Source organism: Pantherophis guttatus, chromosome 10, assembly GCF_059756535.1.
Source record: "Pantherophis guttatus breed Tessera chromosome 10, ASM5975653v1, whole genome shotgun sequence".
Classification (NCBI taxonomy): domain Eukaryota; kingdom Metazoa; phylum Chordata; class Lepidosauria; order Squamata; family Colubridae; genus Pantherophis; species Pantherophis guttatus.
Window position 1 is genome coordinate 24350253 of NC_142072.1, and position 16278 is coordinate 24366530.

General features: G+C 45.1%; 1 protein-coding gene across 4 annotated transcripts in view; it reads left to right on the plus strand.

The window, feature by feature from the left end:
• Positions 1–2819: 2819 nt before the first annotated feature.
• KCNQ4 (potassium voltage-gated channel subfamily Q member 4) overlaps positions 2820–16278 on the plus strand; it is a 160798-nt gene continuing 147339 nt past the window's right edge. For 3 of the 4 annotated variants that reach the window (XM_087876806.1, XM_060691415.2, XM_034413760.3), the window contains exon 1: positions 2870–3776. In XM_087876806.1, coding sequence (XP_087732932.1) covers positions 3430–3776 — 347 coding nt within the window. In that variant the 5' untranslated portion in view covers positions 2870–3429. Of the gene's footprint in view, positions 3777–16278 lie in introns of all 4 variants that reach the window. The other variant, XM_087876805.1, reaches the window with a different exon arrangement.

Below are 16278 nucleotides of genomic sequence, written 5' to 3' on the forward strand. Positions count from 1 at the left end.
GGCAGAGATGGGGCCAGGGCCATCTGGGAGTTATTTATGGACTCCGGATATCCAGAGTTGGATATCAGAGAGGCAAAGGAACAGGAGGTGCCTGTTCTTAGTGCGCACATGTGCAGAGCTGCCAGAAGGCAAGAACAGTTAAAACTAAAGGGATGACTTGGGAGTAAGGCCTGGAGATGATTGGCCCCTCCCATAAGGCTTAAAAGAGGAGCAAAGGCACATAGGCCCTTTGCAGGAAAGCAATGTTGTTAATTCTACTTCCAGTCGGCATCTCTGTTTGATTCTGGACTCCATGTGGCTTTGCCAAATAGGTCTTTGGCAGTGTTAAAGGAGATAAAGGTTGGTGATTATCCCGAAGGACTTCTCCCGAAGGACTTTTTGCAACTAATGTGAATGAACATAATTCACAGCTGCAATAGAAGAGTTTTTGGGACTACTCGTGTGTTTTAATGACTCAGGAAGCCTAGGTCACAACACCAACTTCGGAAGGATGGAAGACTGAGTCAAGCTTGAGCCGGTGAGATTTGAACTGCTGAACGGCAGCTAGCAGTCAGCTGAAGTAGCCTGCAGTGCTGCACTCTAACCACTGCACCACCTCAGCTCTTCATAGAATGTCACAGAGGGCACCATGGCCTGCACAATTCTGATCTTTGTAGGTACAAACACATCACAACATTTGAATACCTTTTCCAAGGCCTTTGCAGTGGTGTGATCAATTGCTGGTCTGTGGCATATTTCTTGACTGCTTCTTCCTTTACAGCTGATGGTTGATCCTAAAAGGCAGAATCTCTCCACCATTTCTTTATCTATGCTGTTAATTCTAAGGTTGGTTGCTCTACCTCAGGGGTCGGCATCCTTAAACGCTCAAAGAGCCACAAAGGTCCTAACCAGAAGCCCCCCCATTCAATTTTGGAGCCGACCGGAAGTCCAGTTCCCCCACCATAGAGTCTCCTCCTAGCACGGCGTCGTTTTTCCTCTACCTGTCCTAACCAAAGGCCCTATCAATTGTGGAGCCGACTGGTGACAAGGAGCCACAGCAGAGGGATGAAAGAGCCACATGCGGCTCCAGAGCAGCGGGTTACTGACCCCTGCTCTCTCTGCTGTCATTGGTTTGGTTTTCTTTACACTTAATTTAAGCCCCATTTTGTTCACTTTGCTTTGTGCCTTGCTTTCCCTCGTCTGATGGGTACACAAACCAGCGGACCTCGCCTTCAACAGCCTTCCTCCTCATTCCAAACTTGCCAGCTAATTGTAATTAATCATGACCATGGAGGAAGCAATTAAATCAACTGCCTTTAATCAAAGACATTTCCTTGAATAAAATTCAGTCACCCGAGTGTTTGTCTTCACTGCCTTTAACCAAAAGATTGGAAGGGCCAGCATGAGGGCAAACCTGCTTTTATTCGAAGGGAAAGCTGAATCCCTGGAAACACATTTCAGAGGTTAAAGAACCAAGAGACCCATCAGGCTGAGCCAAATCTTGGATTTGCAGGGAAGAGGCCTGCTTCGGGTGGAACGGGACAATTCGCCAAAGCCAACTTGTGGTCAACTTGCCACAAGACAATTCAACCATTCCATTGAATAATTTAAAATAATTTTAAAAATATTTTTATTTTTTGTTGGTCACATTTCCTCCTTTGGTATCTTTTCTTTAATGATTCTATTCCACCATTTCTTCGATATTAACATAACGTTAATATCAAGACAGACACAGACTTCAGAGGATAATTAGAACTGCAGAAAAAACAATGGCTACCAACATGCCTTCCATTGAGGACCTGTATACTGCACGAAGTCAAAAAGAGAGCTTCTGAAAGTATCTACAGACCCCTCCCCATCCTGGACATAAACTGTTTCAACTCCTACCTTCAAAACGATGCTATAGGATACGGCACACCAGAACAACTAGACACAAGGACAGCTTTTTTCAAGAATGCCATCACTCTACTAAACAAATAATTCCCTCAACACTGTCAAACTATTTACTAAGTCTGCACTACTATTAATGTTCTCATCTGCTCATCCTTCCCATCACCCATCTCCTCCCACTTATGACCGTAACCTTGTTGCTGGTATCCTTATGATTTGTATTGATATTGTTTCCTGATTGCTTATTTGTTCCCTATGACTATCATTAAGTGTTGTACCTTCTGATTCTTGATGAACGTATGTTTTCTTTTATGTACTCCGAGCCTATGCACCAAGACAAATTCCTTGTGTGTCCAATCACACTTGGCCAATAAAAAATTCTATTCTATTCTATTCTATTCTATTCTATTCTATTCTATTCTATTCTATTCTATTCTATTCTATTCTATTCTATTCTATTCTATTCTATTCCATTAATGTAACTTTGGTTCCGTAGCGAATAGTCCCGCGCCGGAGTCGCCCATGGCAAGTTGGCTGTGGCGAATTGGCCGTGATGAGTGGGCAATCGCGAATGTGGGCGCAGGACCGGCTGAACGAAAGAAGAAATCCCCCCCCCGGCAGACAGCAGAAACTTGGGGACCGATGGCTCGTTTGAAGGAACTTTTCCATTCTCGTTCGTGTCTGGAAGAAGAAGGCGCGCACCTCAGCGTCCCCGTCGGAGCTTGAAAGTCGCGCTTCCTTCCAGCCGCGGCTAGTCGCCTGCTCGGGAGGGAGGAGAAGGCGAAGGCGAAGGAGAAGGCAGAGACGGCAGGCGTGGCTGGCTGCTGGGCGCCCGGCCCCTTCAGCGTCGAGGGTTTGCAGCGTCGTCGGAAAGACGAGCCGGCGAGGCGGGGGTTGTGGGGGGGGAGGGAGGGCGTGGGGGGGGGGGAGAGAAGGATGCCATGTGAGTCGGGGAAGCAAAAGGCAGGTGGAGAAGCCAGCAGGATGGAGAGGGGCCGAGGGAAGAGGAGGAGAAAGAGCCAGCGGTGGCGGCGGCAGAAATCGCTGTTACTGCTGTTGTTGCCGCCTCGGTTTTCTCCGGCCGCGCTCTTGACACTGCCCAGCTCTCCAAAGCGCAGCGCCACGCGAAGCCGGCAACTCTTCTAAACTTGGGCGTAGGCGGAGAAGCAGCATCCAGCCGAGGAAGCGGGGAGGGAGATCCGCGTCCCTCCACTTGCCTCTCTCACCCACCCACCCTCTAACCCTCCCCACGCTTTTCCCGAGTGGCTTAAAGAACCGGCGGGGAGCGCGCAAGGCTGCTCGGCAAGAGTTCCCGTGTGCGCCCAGGGCGCATCCCGTGGCCAAGTCTCAGGCTCCGTCTGCCTCCTGAGCCCGGCCGAGCGAGGCTCAGTCTCCATCCTCCCTGCCAAGGGAAAGACGGCTCCGGAGGGCTGGCGCCAGCGGGCAGCATCGCAGCGGAGCCCCTCAGCCCTCCGGGTAGGCGTGCCATGCCGGGCTGACCTGCCGCGGAACTCAGCTTTCTCCATGCCGTGAGCGCGCTCGCCTTTCCTGCCCAGCGCGATGGCCGGGGCTCCAGGCGGGGACCGCTCCGTGCTGCCTCCGTCCGCGGTCCACGGCAGCGGCAGCAGCAGCGGCGGTGGTGGTAGTGGTGGCGGCGGCGGAGAAGCCCCGCGCGTGGAATTCGTAGCCCTGACCGCCGTGCAGACCGAGAAGAGCGAGGCGACCCCCGCCGCCTCCGCTGGATCCAGCCCCAGGCGCCTGGGACTCCTCGGGACCCCCTTACCGGTCCCACGCGGGGGTTCCGGAGCTCGATCCACGTCGCAGAAGCGATATCGTCGCCTTCAGAACTGCCTCTACAACGTGCTGGAAAGACCCCGAGGTTGGGCGTTCATCTACCACGCTTTCATGTGAGTCTCGGCCTGTCTTTCCTTCTTCGGTCCAGAACTTTGTTTCAGGGGATCCCGGTCGGTCCCTGGGATCTTCTGCTGGGTTGTCAGTAGTGCTTCCCCTCGCCCCGCGTGTCAGAGTCACTGAACTCTTTTGGTCTGGTAAGAGGGCCGTGGTTAGGAGAAGGTGTCCCGGTGGTTTTGTTCACACGAGGCAGGGAACCCGCTTACCGAACTGACCCATTTTCTAAGCCTGGTACAGAGCAAAGAACCAGCCAAATTGGTTGAATTCGTGCCCTTGGCTAAACCTTAAAGAAATTAACCAAGGTTGATACTAGGCAAACTTAGCTTGTGTGAACATTGTCCTTAGATTGTTAAGTGGCCAGGTAAGTGAGCGCCTTGCAAGAACACAGCTTCTATTTTTGTCTTTCCTCTCTGTAGCTGATACCCACGCAAATTAAGATGCAAAGTCAGATTCCGCTACCATATAGTTTAAATCTTGGGAGAGGAAACCCCCTCCTTTTTTTGAGGGGGGGGGGAGAATGGTGGTAATTTAAGAAACTTAAGAAAAAGAAACATTACACAAAAACTTTATGCCTGTTTCATTTCTTGGTTAAATGTTGGAAAGTATATCAAATAAACTGTTTTAGGACAGTGCTCCATCTGTCTCGATGAACTGGAGTTGGGTGCAGACAAAGTTATGCAGTAATTCTTTCAAAGGTTCACAAAATTATTGAAACCGTGTGTGCCGGTTGCTCTTGATAGGACCATATAGATTAGATTAGCTGAGCCAAACATCCATCCACACCTGTCAGGTAAATAAGGTAGAGCAAAGTTTTGCAAGTATGCTTGGGTGTGAGAGTGCTGCCTTTGAAGCTGTCACAAGGCAGTTATAGAAGAGGCTAAACTGCACTGCTTCTAAATGGGAAGCTATTGCTAGATTCAAGGATCCTTGGAAGGCAGCTTTGTCCCAAAGGATGCTCACCAGGTGTGCTGGACCCATCACTTCAGAATGCTTAGCCAGACTGGACAAGGTTTATTAGCAAGGTCTCTCCCATCCTCTTCCATCCTCAGATTGTACTTTTATAAAATTCAAAAGCAGATTTCAGACAATCCATTCTGATCACTGTAAGGTAAAGGTAAAAGTAAAGGTAAAGGTTCCCCTCGCACATATGTGCTAGTCGTTCCTGACTCTAGGGGGCAGTGCTCATCTCCGTTTCAAAGCCAAAGAGCCAGCGCTGTCCGAAGATGTCTCCGTGGTCATGTGGCCGGCATTACTAAACGCCAAAGGCGCACAGAACGCTGTTCCCTTCCCACCAAAGGTGGTCCTTATTTTTCTACTTGCATTTTTTATGTGCTTTCGAACTGCTAGGTTGGCAGAAGCTGTGACAAGTAATGGGAGCTCACCCTGTTATGTGGCACTAGGGATTCGAACCGCTGAACTGCTGACCTTTCTGATCGACAAGCTCAGCGTCTTAGCCACTGAGCCACCACATCTCACAATCACTGTAAAGGAAAGAGTAAATACCCCCTCCCTGTCCCTCTCCCCACTTGCCTTGTTTTCTTTTTCTCTGACTTATAAGAAGCACTAGAATCATCAGACTGGGAGGGACCTTCGAGGTCTTCTAGTCCAGCCCCCTGCCCAAAGCAGGAGTCAATAGGCTTGCTTGAAAGATGAATCACAGTGCATGGAAAGATTGATTTATTCTTTAGCAAAGTATGTCCTCCTTCCCCCCTCCTTCAAGATCTTGATAGATGCTTACCTGTGCCCATCCTTTCCTAGATGCCCCTGGTGTCTACCATTGCTTGCATAATCGTCCATGTTTTTCCGCCCAAAGTTGTTGGAGACGAGATGGGCGGCAAATAAAATGAGTCTCCGGAGAAAGGCGGCATATAAATTGAACTAATAAATAATAAATAAATAAAATGTATAAATAATTTAAAAAATGATAAATAAATGATGTTCCACCCCATCCTGAAGCGCTTCCTACAAGCACGGAGCTACCATGATTTTTCTACTCTGTCTAGCTAGCTGCCAAAGTGACAAGTCAATTCCAGGAAGAAACTATGTTTGTATCATATAATCAAAGCTAGATTGTCATCCTGCGGATGGAGACCCCAGTTTGATATCCTGGTTTAGGAGCTCACCAATCCTTGGTGAGTGCTGGAATCATCATCAAGGGAGACACGGTCAACCCTGGACAATTTGGAACCGAGAAGCTTCTCTTCTTGCTGATGAAAGGATCAAGAAATAATTGGCACAAAGATTTTTTTTTCCTATGTAACTCTAAAGCTCTCCTGGCTTTTAACGGAGAGAAGTTGAGTTGGGAAGATGCCCTGTGCTTTAAGAGTTGTGTAAGTTCCAGAGAGTGACTCGGTCAGCAACTTCACCCTGCTTTTCACCGGCTCCGCTCCGTTACAAACCCACATCCTGTTTTTACTCAACATGCTAATCTGGTTGTTTTTGACAGGTTTGCTTCTTTCTTTGATAGGCTGGGTTAGCTTTAGGTACCTGCATCGATGAATTCACTGACCAAGTTAAGCAGGATGTTCCAACTTTTTTCCCAAAGAACTTTCCAACAAGTTTCAGCAGATGGAAGATGATGAGAAAAAAAAAGCTACTCAGACCCTCCCACAGTGTTTAGTTTACATTTTAAAAAGTGCCTTTAAAGATGGATTTGATCTTGCATTTTGCTGCAGCCTTGTAGTTCCTCTAGCATCCCAGCTGCTTTCCCATTTAATCTCCAGCTCAGATATTTCCAGATATATACTTTAGCTTCATAATAAAAAAATATTTATCTGAAGTGCACCCACGCTAGGAGACGCAAATCTGCATAGGCTCATTTACAGCAGTCAATTTAAATTTAGACATAATTACTAGGATTTATTTAAATTTCAAGGAGATTAACCTCTAATGACCCATCTAAAATAACCTTGATCAAATTAAAATTTAGTTAATTTTGACTCTGTTGCTAACCCTTCCACGATAGTTAATTAATTTGCAGTAAATATGAACAAGTGTAAAAAAAATGAACATATAACAGTGGCTGGTAGATTCCCTCCTCCTCCTAAGTCTTTTCTTTGCACCCAACTGATTTCAAAGTTTTGAACAAGTACTAATCCAAAATTATATTGAATTGACGATGGGGATGAAGTTCATTTCCCATTCTGGTTCCTTCCAACCTTCTCTAAAATTAAATCAGCTCGCCTTCAGTTAGTAACTTCATTCATTTCCTAGTGCTTTCTCCAGAAATTGAATTTAAGATACAATAATAAGTTCAAGATTTGATGGCTGGTGGAAAGAAGCCTAGAGAATGAGGCAGAGGAGGAAGAGAAAAGGAGGGGAGGAAGAAGATTGGAATGGGGAAGGAAGGAAGGAAGGGAGGGAGGGAAGGAGGGGGGAAGGAAGGAAGCAAGGAAAAAACAGGGCCTATACAAGGATATATATACAAATTGTACATAAGAATTTCAATTACATCTGCAGGATTTGGATTTGACTAATCTAGAGAAAAGAAGAATTAGGAGTGACATGATAGCAGTATTCCAGTATTTGAGGGGCTGCCACAAAGAAGAGGGGGTCAAATTATTCTCCAAAGCAGCGGAGGGCAGGACAAGAAACAATGATTGGAAATTAATCAAAGAGAGAAGCAACCTGGAATTAAGGAAAAACTTCCTAATAGTGAGGACAATGAACCAGTGGAACAGCTTGCCTCTAGAAATCGTGGGCACTCCAACACTGGAGGTTTTTAAGAAGAGTTTAGACAGTCACTTGTCTGAGATTGTAGAGGTTCTCCTGCTTGAGCAGGGGGCTTGACTAGAAGACCTCCAAGGTCCCTTCCAGCCTATTCTATTCTATTCTTTTTTTAAAAAAATATACTTTATTGAATTTTATATATATACAAAAAAAGAATCTCACTTCTATTAACATCGGATCTGCAGTGTTTATACATATATACATAAAATATATCTGGTGTCACTTAGACTATTTGTTGCTATTTATTTATCGCACCTTATACTCCTTTTTTAATTCTGTCGTTCATCCATTCATATCACCTTTCCCACACAGTATAATACTCTTGAGTTCTCATTATTTATTTCATACGTTAATTTACTCATCTCTGCGCACTCCAGTATTTTCCTAATTATAAGTTCTTCTGGTGGCAGGGTTTTCTCTTTCCAGAATTCTGCATACGCCAGTCTAGCAGCTGTGGTTATATGTATTATCAGATGGATCTTTTTCTTTCCATACCCCTTCTTTACTATTCCCAGGAGAAATATTTCCGGTGTCAATTCTATGTCTTCTCCAATTATTTCTTGTAGCCATCTCCAAATTCTATTCCAGTATCTTTTCGCTTCAGGGCATGTCCACCACATATGAAAGAAGGTGCCCTGACCATAGCCACATTTCCAGCAACTAGGGTGCATATTGGGAAACATCTTGGCTAGTCTGGCAGGTGCTAGATACCACCTGTGGAGCATTTTATACTGATTCTCCTTATACGTCGCAGCTCTGGTCAATTTATAATTTTTATTCCAAGCCTCTTCCCATTCGATTCGATTCAATTCGATTCGACTCGACTCTACTCTACTCTACTCTACTCTACTCTATTCATCATTCAATGAAAAGTGATTTGTTCCTAAGTTGCTAATCAGAGACTCTCTGCAGACAATCGATAGTTGGGGGCCATATGTTTTACCTTTCAAACAAGGAAGAATAAATATTTTAGTACAAAATAGGGCAGTGAGAATTTGCTTTCTCTGTCCACATATCAATTTCCAAGCATTGGGAATGTAATTCAAAAGGACTTGAACTTCTGAGAATACTACATCAAGTTTGAAAGTTGAGATAATACATGTTTCTCCCAGAATTGAGCAACAATAGGGGCTGAGCAAACATATCTTTAAACGAAGCATTAATCTCATTTTATCTCCTGATGATTTACATAAGCCTTTGCTATATAAACTCAGTGGGATCCAAGGAATCTAAAATATTGTTTTGGGTTAAATATGATATAATCCAGGATCAACTGAACATTTTGGCCCTGATGTTAATATCTTTCCCTAGTGTCTGGGCAAAACAGGAATCTCAAATTCTTTATTCAGAGATTAAAGTTGCATAAACTTTAACTTGATGAACTTGATAAGTTTTTATTCTAGTTCTTTGAGTCATGTGGAACCTAGCCCATTGAACTGACTTCTGACTGTGCAAACCAGAAAAGGGAACAAGTAACCAGATTAAAGATGCGATGTGAGCCATACAATAATTACCCTTTAGAACTAAAACTCTTAAGGCAGTGTTTCTCAACCTTGGTAGCTTGAAGATGGGTGGACTTCAACTCCCAGAATCCCCCAGCCAGCAGCGCAGAAATACTGTCTTAAGGGCTGGTCATATGCATGTAGCAGAAGCTATGACATGATGCCATCACACATTTCATAACGTAATCGTGCAATGATGCATAATGGCGGCTTTTGCATGATGAGATATGTAACATGTAGTTTCCAACCCCCATCTCGCCTTGCTTTGCCGACCCCTTCAAAAGTGTAATGGTGTGTGAGAAAGACCTTGAGAAAAGGAAAGGGGATGAAGAGATGCTGCCTAGGAAATGATCAGATAAGAGAGGATACAGCCTTCCTCTACATGACAGAGAAAGAGACTCAGGACAGAAGGGACCCTTCTTAACTTCTCAGGCTGAAAAGAAGATGGCGGGCGATTTATGCTTTCAGACTTGCAAGATTCTGTTAGTGTAGCTTTTACAATAAAGAAGAGGTAGCTCATTGGGTCTTTTTCCTGTCTGGTATAACTAGGAATGCTGACATCAATCTTGCAAATCTGAAAGTACCAATCCCCCTCTGTCTCCTTTATATCCTGAGAAGCTAAGGAGGTTCCTTTCTGCCCATTTTGCAGCTGCTATGACTATGCTCTGTCTTATCTGTTTGTTTCCTAGGCAGCATCTCTTCCCCCTGTTCCTCAGGGTCTTTCTCACATACCAATATAGAAGCTCATCATCATGGTGCTAACTTGAGGAACAATTGTTTGCATTCTTCTGCTCTTTTCCCCACCCCCCTGGATTTGGACGCCTTAATTTTTGTAGGCAGGCTTCAGAAATAGTTCGTTTTATTAACTTTGGGAGGGTCATCTCTGTTAACGAGGATAAGGCATGGTGATGGAGTGGCCATCTAGAAAGAGTGCAGAGAAGAGCAACAAAGATGATTAGGGGACTGGAGGCTAAAACATATGAAGAACGTTGCAGGAACTGAGTATGTCTAGTTCAATGAAAAGAAGGACTAGGGGAGACATGATAGCAGTCTTCCAATATCTCAGCGGCTGCCACAAAGAAGAGGGAGTCAAGCTATTCTCCAAAGCACCTGAGGGCAGGACAAGAAGCAATGGGTGGAAACTAATCAAGGAGAGGAACAACTTAGAACTAAGGAGAAATTTCCTGACAGAACAATTAATCAGTAGAACAACTTGCCTCCAGAAGTTGTGAATGCTCCAACACTGGAAGTTTTTAAGAAGATGTTTGGATAACCATTTGTCTGAAGTGGCGTAGGGTTTCCTGCCTAAACAGGGAGTTGGACTAGAAGACCTCCAAGGTCCCTTCCAACTCTGTCTATTCTATTCTATTCTATTCTATTCTATTCTATTCTATTCTATTCTATTCTATTCTATTCTATTCCATTCCATTCCATTCCATTCCATTCCATTCCATTCCATTCCATTCTATTCTATTCTATTCTATTCTATTCTATTCTATTCTATTCTATTCTAGTGATTCCTTATATTGCAAGATGAAGTCTACAGAAAATGGCATTTTTCCCCCAGCCTACATGGATAAACAAGTAGCTCAGGGGTAGCTTTTCAGGACCCTTGAACAAACTTTTAAAAGTGATCCTTGGATCCTGATGCTGCTCAGCTATAACCTTCATTAACTTGGAGCCAGGGTGGTTCAAGACCCCCTTTAGTCAAAGAATTCTTTCTTGATTCGTGGTTCACCATATCTTTGTCACCCTAGCCATAATGTAGTGGGGTCTATTTGGCAAAGATATCAACTATATTTTGATCAACTCCGGCTAAGCGTTTCCCATTCTGAAGCACATAAGGTGAGAATTTCTAGGCCATCTACCGTAATCAAGGTCTGTTTGAATCCAGAAAAGCAGGGCATTTTAAAAACAGGCATTTCATTGGGCTTCTTCATCTTGATTTGTTAGGATTCCTGTTACTAAATTTTATTTATTAATTTGATTAGCTTATTGAACTTCGATCTGTTGTGTTTTAACTCGTTCTAAGCAGCCCAGTATCCTATAACAGGTTGTATAGAATTGCCTTGCTTGGCCTGAAGGGAGAAAAAGAACAGGTGGACGAGGGCAGCCCTTCCCTCTCATAAGCCTTTCCCCCAAAGAAATATGGTTTGCACATGAACGTGTATACACACACACACACAGATGCACATGCACAATTTTAGCATGTTGTGCAAATCCTGCAATCTGCACCTCTCTTTGGTCATACCCTGTGTTTCTTCCACTACTTCTGTGAGAGGCTATGGAACGGAATGGAGAGTAAACCGAATAACAGAGTTGGAAGGGGCCTTGGAGGTCTTCTAGTCAAACTTCCTGCTCAAGCAGGACAGCCTATATCCGTGATGGCAAACCTATGGCACGCGTGCCACAGGTGGCACACAGAGCCATATCAGTGGGCACGCGAGCGTTGCCCTAGCTCAGCTCTGGCACGTATGTGTGTGTCGGTCAGCTGATTTTCAGGCCTTCTGGGCCCACCAGAAGGCTATTTCCAGCCTCCAGAGGGCCTCAAGGGGGGTGGGGAAGGCTGTTTTTGCCCTCCCCAGGCTCCTAGAAAGGCTCTGGAGGCTGGGGAGAGCGAAGAATGGGCCTTCCAGTCCCACCGGAAGTCGGCAAATGGGCCGTTTCTGGCCTCCAGAAGGCCTCCAGGGGGATGGGGAAGACTGTTTTCGTCTTCCCCAGGCTCCAAGTAAGCCTCTGGAGCCTGGGGAGGGCGAAAAATGGGCCTACTGGGCTCACCGTGCCATTGCGTGCCAAAAGTGGGGGGAGTGCAGGGGTGTCACATGTGCCTGTGTGGGGGGACCGGGGTGCACTGAATTATCAGTGTGGGCACATGTGGGTGCGAACCCCCCCCACGCTCCCCCACGCTTTTGGCACACGATGGCAAAAAGGTTAGCCATCACTGGCCTATACCATTCCAGACAAATAGTTGTCTAATTTCTTCTTCAAAACCTCTAGTGATGGAGCACCCACGACTTCTGAACACAAGCCATTCCACTGGTTGATTGTTCTCACTGTTAGGAAATTACTCCTTAGTTCTAAGTTGTTTCTGTCTGTGTTTAGTTTTCATCCATTGTCTTGCCTTATGGTGCTTTGGAAAATAAGTTGACCCTTCAAATATTGGAACACTTGCTATCATGTCACCTCTCGTCCTTCTTTTCACTAGACTAGGTGAACCCAATGCCTGCAACCATTCTTCATATGTTTTAACCTCTACTGCAGTGTTTCTCAACCTTGGAAGCTTGAAGATGGGTGGACTTCACCTCCCAGAATCCCCCAGCCAGCTGTGCTGGCTGGGAGATTCTGGGAGTTGAAGTCCACCCATCTTCAAGCTTCCAAGGTTGAGAAATACTACTCTATTGGGTTAAAGCAAATGGGCAACTGGACCATCTATTGAACCTCTAGCCCCTAATAATCTTTGTTGCTCTTTTCTACACTCTTCCCTACAAACATAAACCATCGCGAGATAGAAGGTGAGTCTCTTGGTGGCTTATCTCATAAATGGTAATGCAAGTGGTAGGAAATCTGGAGAGAAACATTTCCTGATTGCTTATTTGTTCCCTATGACTATTATTAAGTGTTGTACCTTATGATTCTTGACAAATGTATCTTTTCTTTTTATGTACGCTGAGAGCATATGCACCAAGACAAATTCCTTGTGTGTCCAATCACACGGCCAATAAAAAATTCTATTCTATTCTATTCTATTCTATTCTATTCTATTCTATTCTATTCTATTCTATTCTATTCTATTCTATTCTATTCTATTCTATTCTTTAACGAGGTCCCCCCTTAATAAACTCACTATAAAGAAGATGAGGACATTCTTCCTACACCTTGGAAGATTCTGTCTTTCCTCTAGAATAGCATCTTGTAGACCAGTGTTTCTCAACCTTGGCAACTTTAAAATCTGTGCTGGCTGGGGAACTCGGTGAATTGAAGTCCACAGATCTTAACACAGAAGGCAGGACAAGAAGCAATGGATGGAAACTGATCAAGGAGAGAAGCAACCCAGAACTAAGGAGAAATTTCCCGACAGTTAGAACAATTAATCAGTGGAACGGCTTCCCTCCAGAAGTTGTGAATGCTCCATCATTGGAAGTTTTTAAGAAGATGTTGGACAGCCATTTGTCTGAAATGGTATAGGGCAGTGATGGTTAACCTTTTTGGTTCCGAGGCCCAAAGCATGCCCGCCCGGACGTGAATGCACGCGTGTTTGCCTGATCCCCCCAAATGCAATGCAAGTGCCCCCTCATGCATGCGCCCCACCCCTGCACATGTGCATGTGTTCCCCATGCAGGCACCCCATCCCCTCTGCTCATGTGCCCCCCATGGCCTTTTTTGGCTTCCATTTTGGTGCAGGAGGCTTTCCAGACCCAAAATGGGGTGCAGGGGGACATGCGTGTGTGAACCCCCCAAATGCAATGCAAGCGCCCCCTATGCATGCATCCTGCCACCCATGCATGCATGTGCGCACACTCTGCGCCCCGCTCCCCGCTCCCCACACATGCACAGCAGAGACCCAAAGACCGTCTAGCTGCTGAGAGGCGTGCATGCATGCACAATGGAACTGGGCTGGGGCGACAGCTGGCATACCCACAGAGAGGGCTCTGTGTGCCACCTGTGGCACACTTGCCATAGGTCTACCAGCAGAGGTTGGACTAGAAGACCTCTAAGGTCCTTCCCAACTCTGTTATTCTGTTAAGCTTTAACACTGCCACCCTGGGCCTCATCAGACATCTATGTTTATTCCATCAGTTTGTATGGCTGATTAAACCATACGTGAGCTTCACAAGGGACTCTGAGCAGGAAACTATATTAAAATAGTATTAAAAGCCATTACAACCAGCTATACAAAAATTACAACATGAGTCAAGTTTCAAATGTTTTAGTTCTTACATGCATTTCCCTTCCTCCCCCTCCTCAACGCAAATAACATCGGATAATTTGTAAAATACTGTTTGATTTAAAAAAAAGAAAACAAACGTGTTTTGAAAGGTCAAACATCACCTTTCATCATTTTTCCTATTTTTAATGTGTCTGCTTCTCAAACCGAAATGTTATTATATTAAAATTCCGTTCTCAGAATTGCTTTTTTCTACGTATTTCTCATTTGTTCTGATTTAAAAAAAAATGTTTTAGTGTAATGTTTTCCAGAGCTGGCAAATTACGGAAGTGGATTTTCTTTAGATAACCACACACAAACCCATTACCGAATCACAACAGAGACTTTTAAACTGGCTCAAAGTGGGATGAAATGGACTTTCTGATAAGTGATTTGGGGCAAAGAAGGTAAAACGACAGAGAAGTATTGCGTTAGCATATTTATAAACTCAAGCATCACAGCAGATAAATAACCACTGGGGTTCTGAATTCCTCCCACTTTTTAAAAAGGGGGTACATTGTTCTGCCCTGAATGTAGTTGCATTTTATGATTTGCATAAAGTACCTGCAGTTTATTTATTTATTTATTTGGATATAAAACTTAGAGACTGCCCATCTCACTCACAGTGTGACTATGGGTGGTGATGTTTGGTTTGGTTGTTTGTTTGTTTTAAAATAAACGATCACTTATTTTAATGACTCTAGAGCAGGGATGGCTAACCTTTTTGCCACCGTGTGCTAGGAGCAGGGAGGGGTTCGCATGCATGCCCACACCCATAATTCTATGCGCCCCGCCCCTGCATATGCGCACGCGACCCTTCCCGCTCCCCCACTCCTGGCACGCGATGGCATGGTAGGCCCGTTTTTTGCTCTCCCCAGCCTCCAGAGCCTTTCTGGGAGTCTTGGGAGGGCGAAAACGGCCTTCCCCATCCCCCAGAGGCCCTCTGGAGGCCGGAAATGGCCCGTTTGCCAACTTCCGGTGGGACCTAGAAAGGCTGTGGAGCCTGGGGATAGCAAAAAATGGGCCTTCCAGTCCCACCGGAAGTTGGCAAATGGGCCATTTCTGGCCTCCAGAGAGCCTTAGGTGGGGGTGGGGAAGGCCGTTTTCATCCTCCCCAGATTCCCAGAAAGGCTCTGGAGACTGGGGAGAGAGAAAAATGAGCCTCCCTACCCCGAGGCCCTCCGGAGGCAGGAAACAGCCTGTTTCTCTACTTCTGGTGGGCCCAGAAGGCCCAAAAATCAGCTGGCTGGCACACGCATGCACGCCAGAGCTGAACTCTTGTGCCCACCAATATGGGCTCTAGAGGAAATAAATTAATTAAATTCCCAAACTGCTGGCAGGAAGATTTCATGGGAATACTTATCTGCAGGGACTTAGCCCTGGTGGCTCCAGGGATGTAGGAACTCTCTTCCTTGTTCTTATATGTCGTTTTTGTGATATCTCAAGGCATGCTCTGATCACCCACATCATCTCTGAATTTGAGGGTCAGACTGATTAATTCTATGTTTTTAAGGGATGCTAACATTACACTTGGATACCTGGTGGTCAAATATCTTCATCAAGTCACACAATCATGCCAAACATTTAATTATAAAAGTTGTTTTATCATTCTATTTTTTTCCCCTCCCACTAACAATTTGTTCCATTAAACTATTTCTCTTTTTCTACCGTAAAGGCTGACCAAAGACTGTAATAAAGATATTTGATTTGCTTTACAGGTAGTCCTCAACTTACAACCACAATTGAGCCCAAGATTTCTGATGCTAAGTGAAACATTTGTTAAGTGAGTTTGCCCCATTGTTAAGTGCTTTTTTTTTCAAAAATCAACTGGACTTTCTTGGGTTTTTTTTAAAAAATATACAAAAGTATGAAGGCTATTGCTTAACGCATTGTAAGCCCCCCTGAGTCTCCGGAGAAGGGCGGCATATAAATCAAATTAAAAACAAACAAACAAAAAAAATGTTTCACTTCTCATCCAAGAGGCTTTTAAGTTCTAAAAAACGGGGGGTGGGGGTGGGACCCAAGAAAGTCCAGTTACTTCTGGGAAAAACATGTTTCGCCCAAAAATGAGCTGGAAGGTTGAGAATCTCCATAGACAAGTCACGAGAACTCTGGTTCTCATATTGTGTTCTGCTGCTGCATCATCCCTTGTGGACACCATTTCTCTCAAAAGACAGGTTCACCCCCTCCACCCCACCCCGTTGGCTTTTCAGAGGCTCTCAATCAGGGGTGAAATCTAGCAGGTTCTGACAGGTTCTGGAGAACCGGTAGCGGAAATTTTGAGCAGTTCGGAGAACCGGCAAATACCACCTCTGGTTGACCCCACAGTGGGGTGGGAATGGA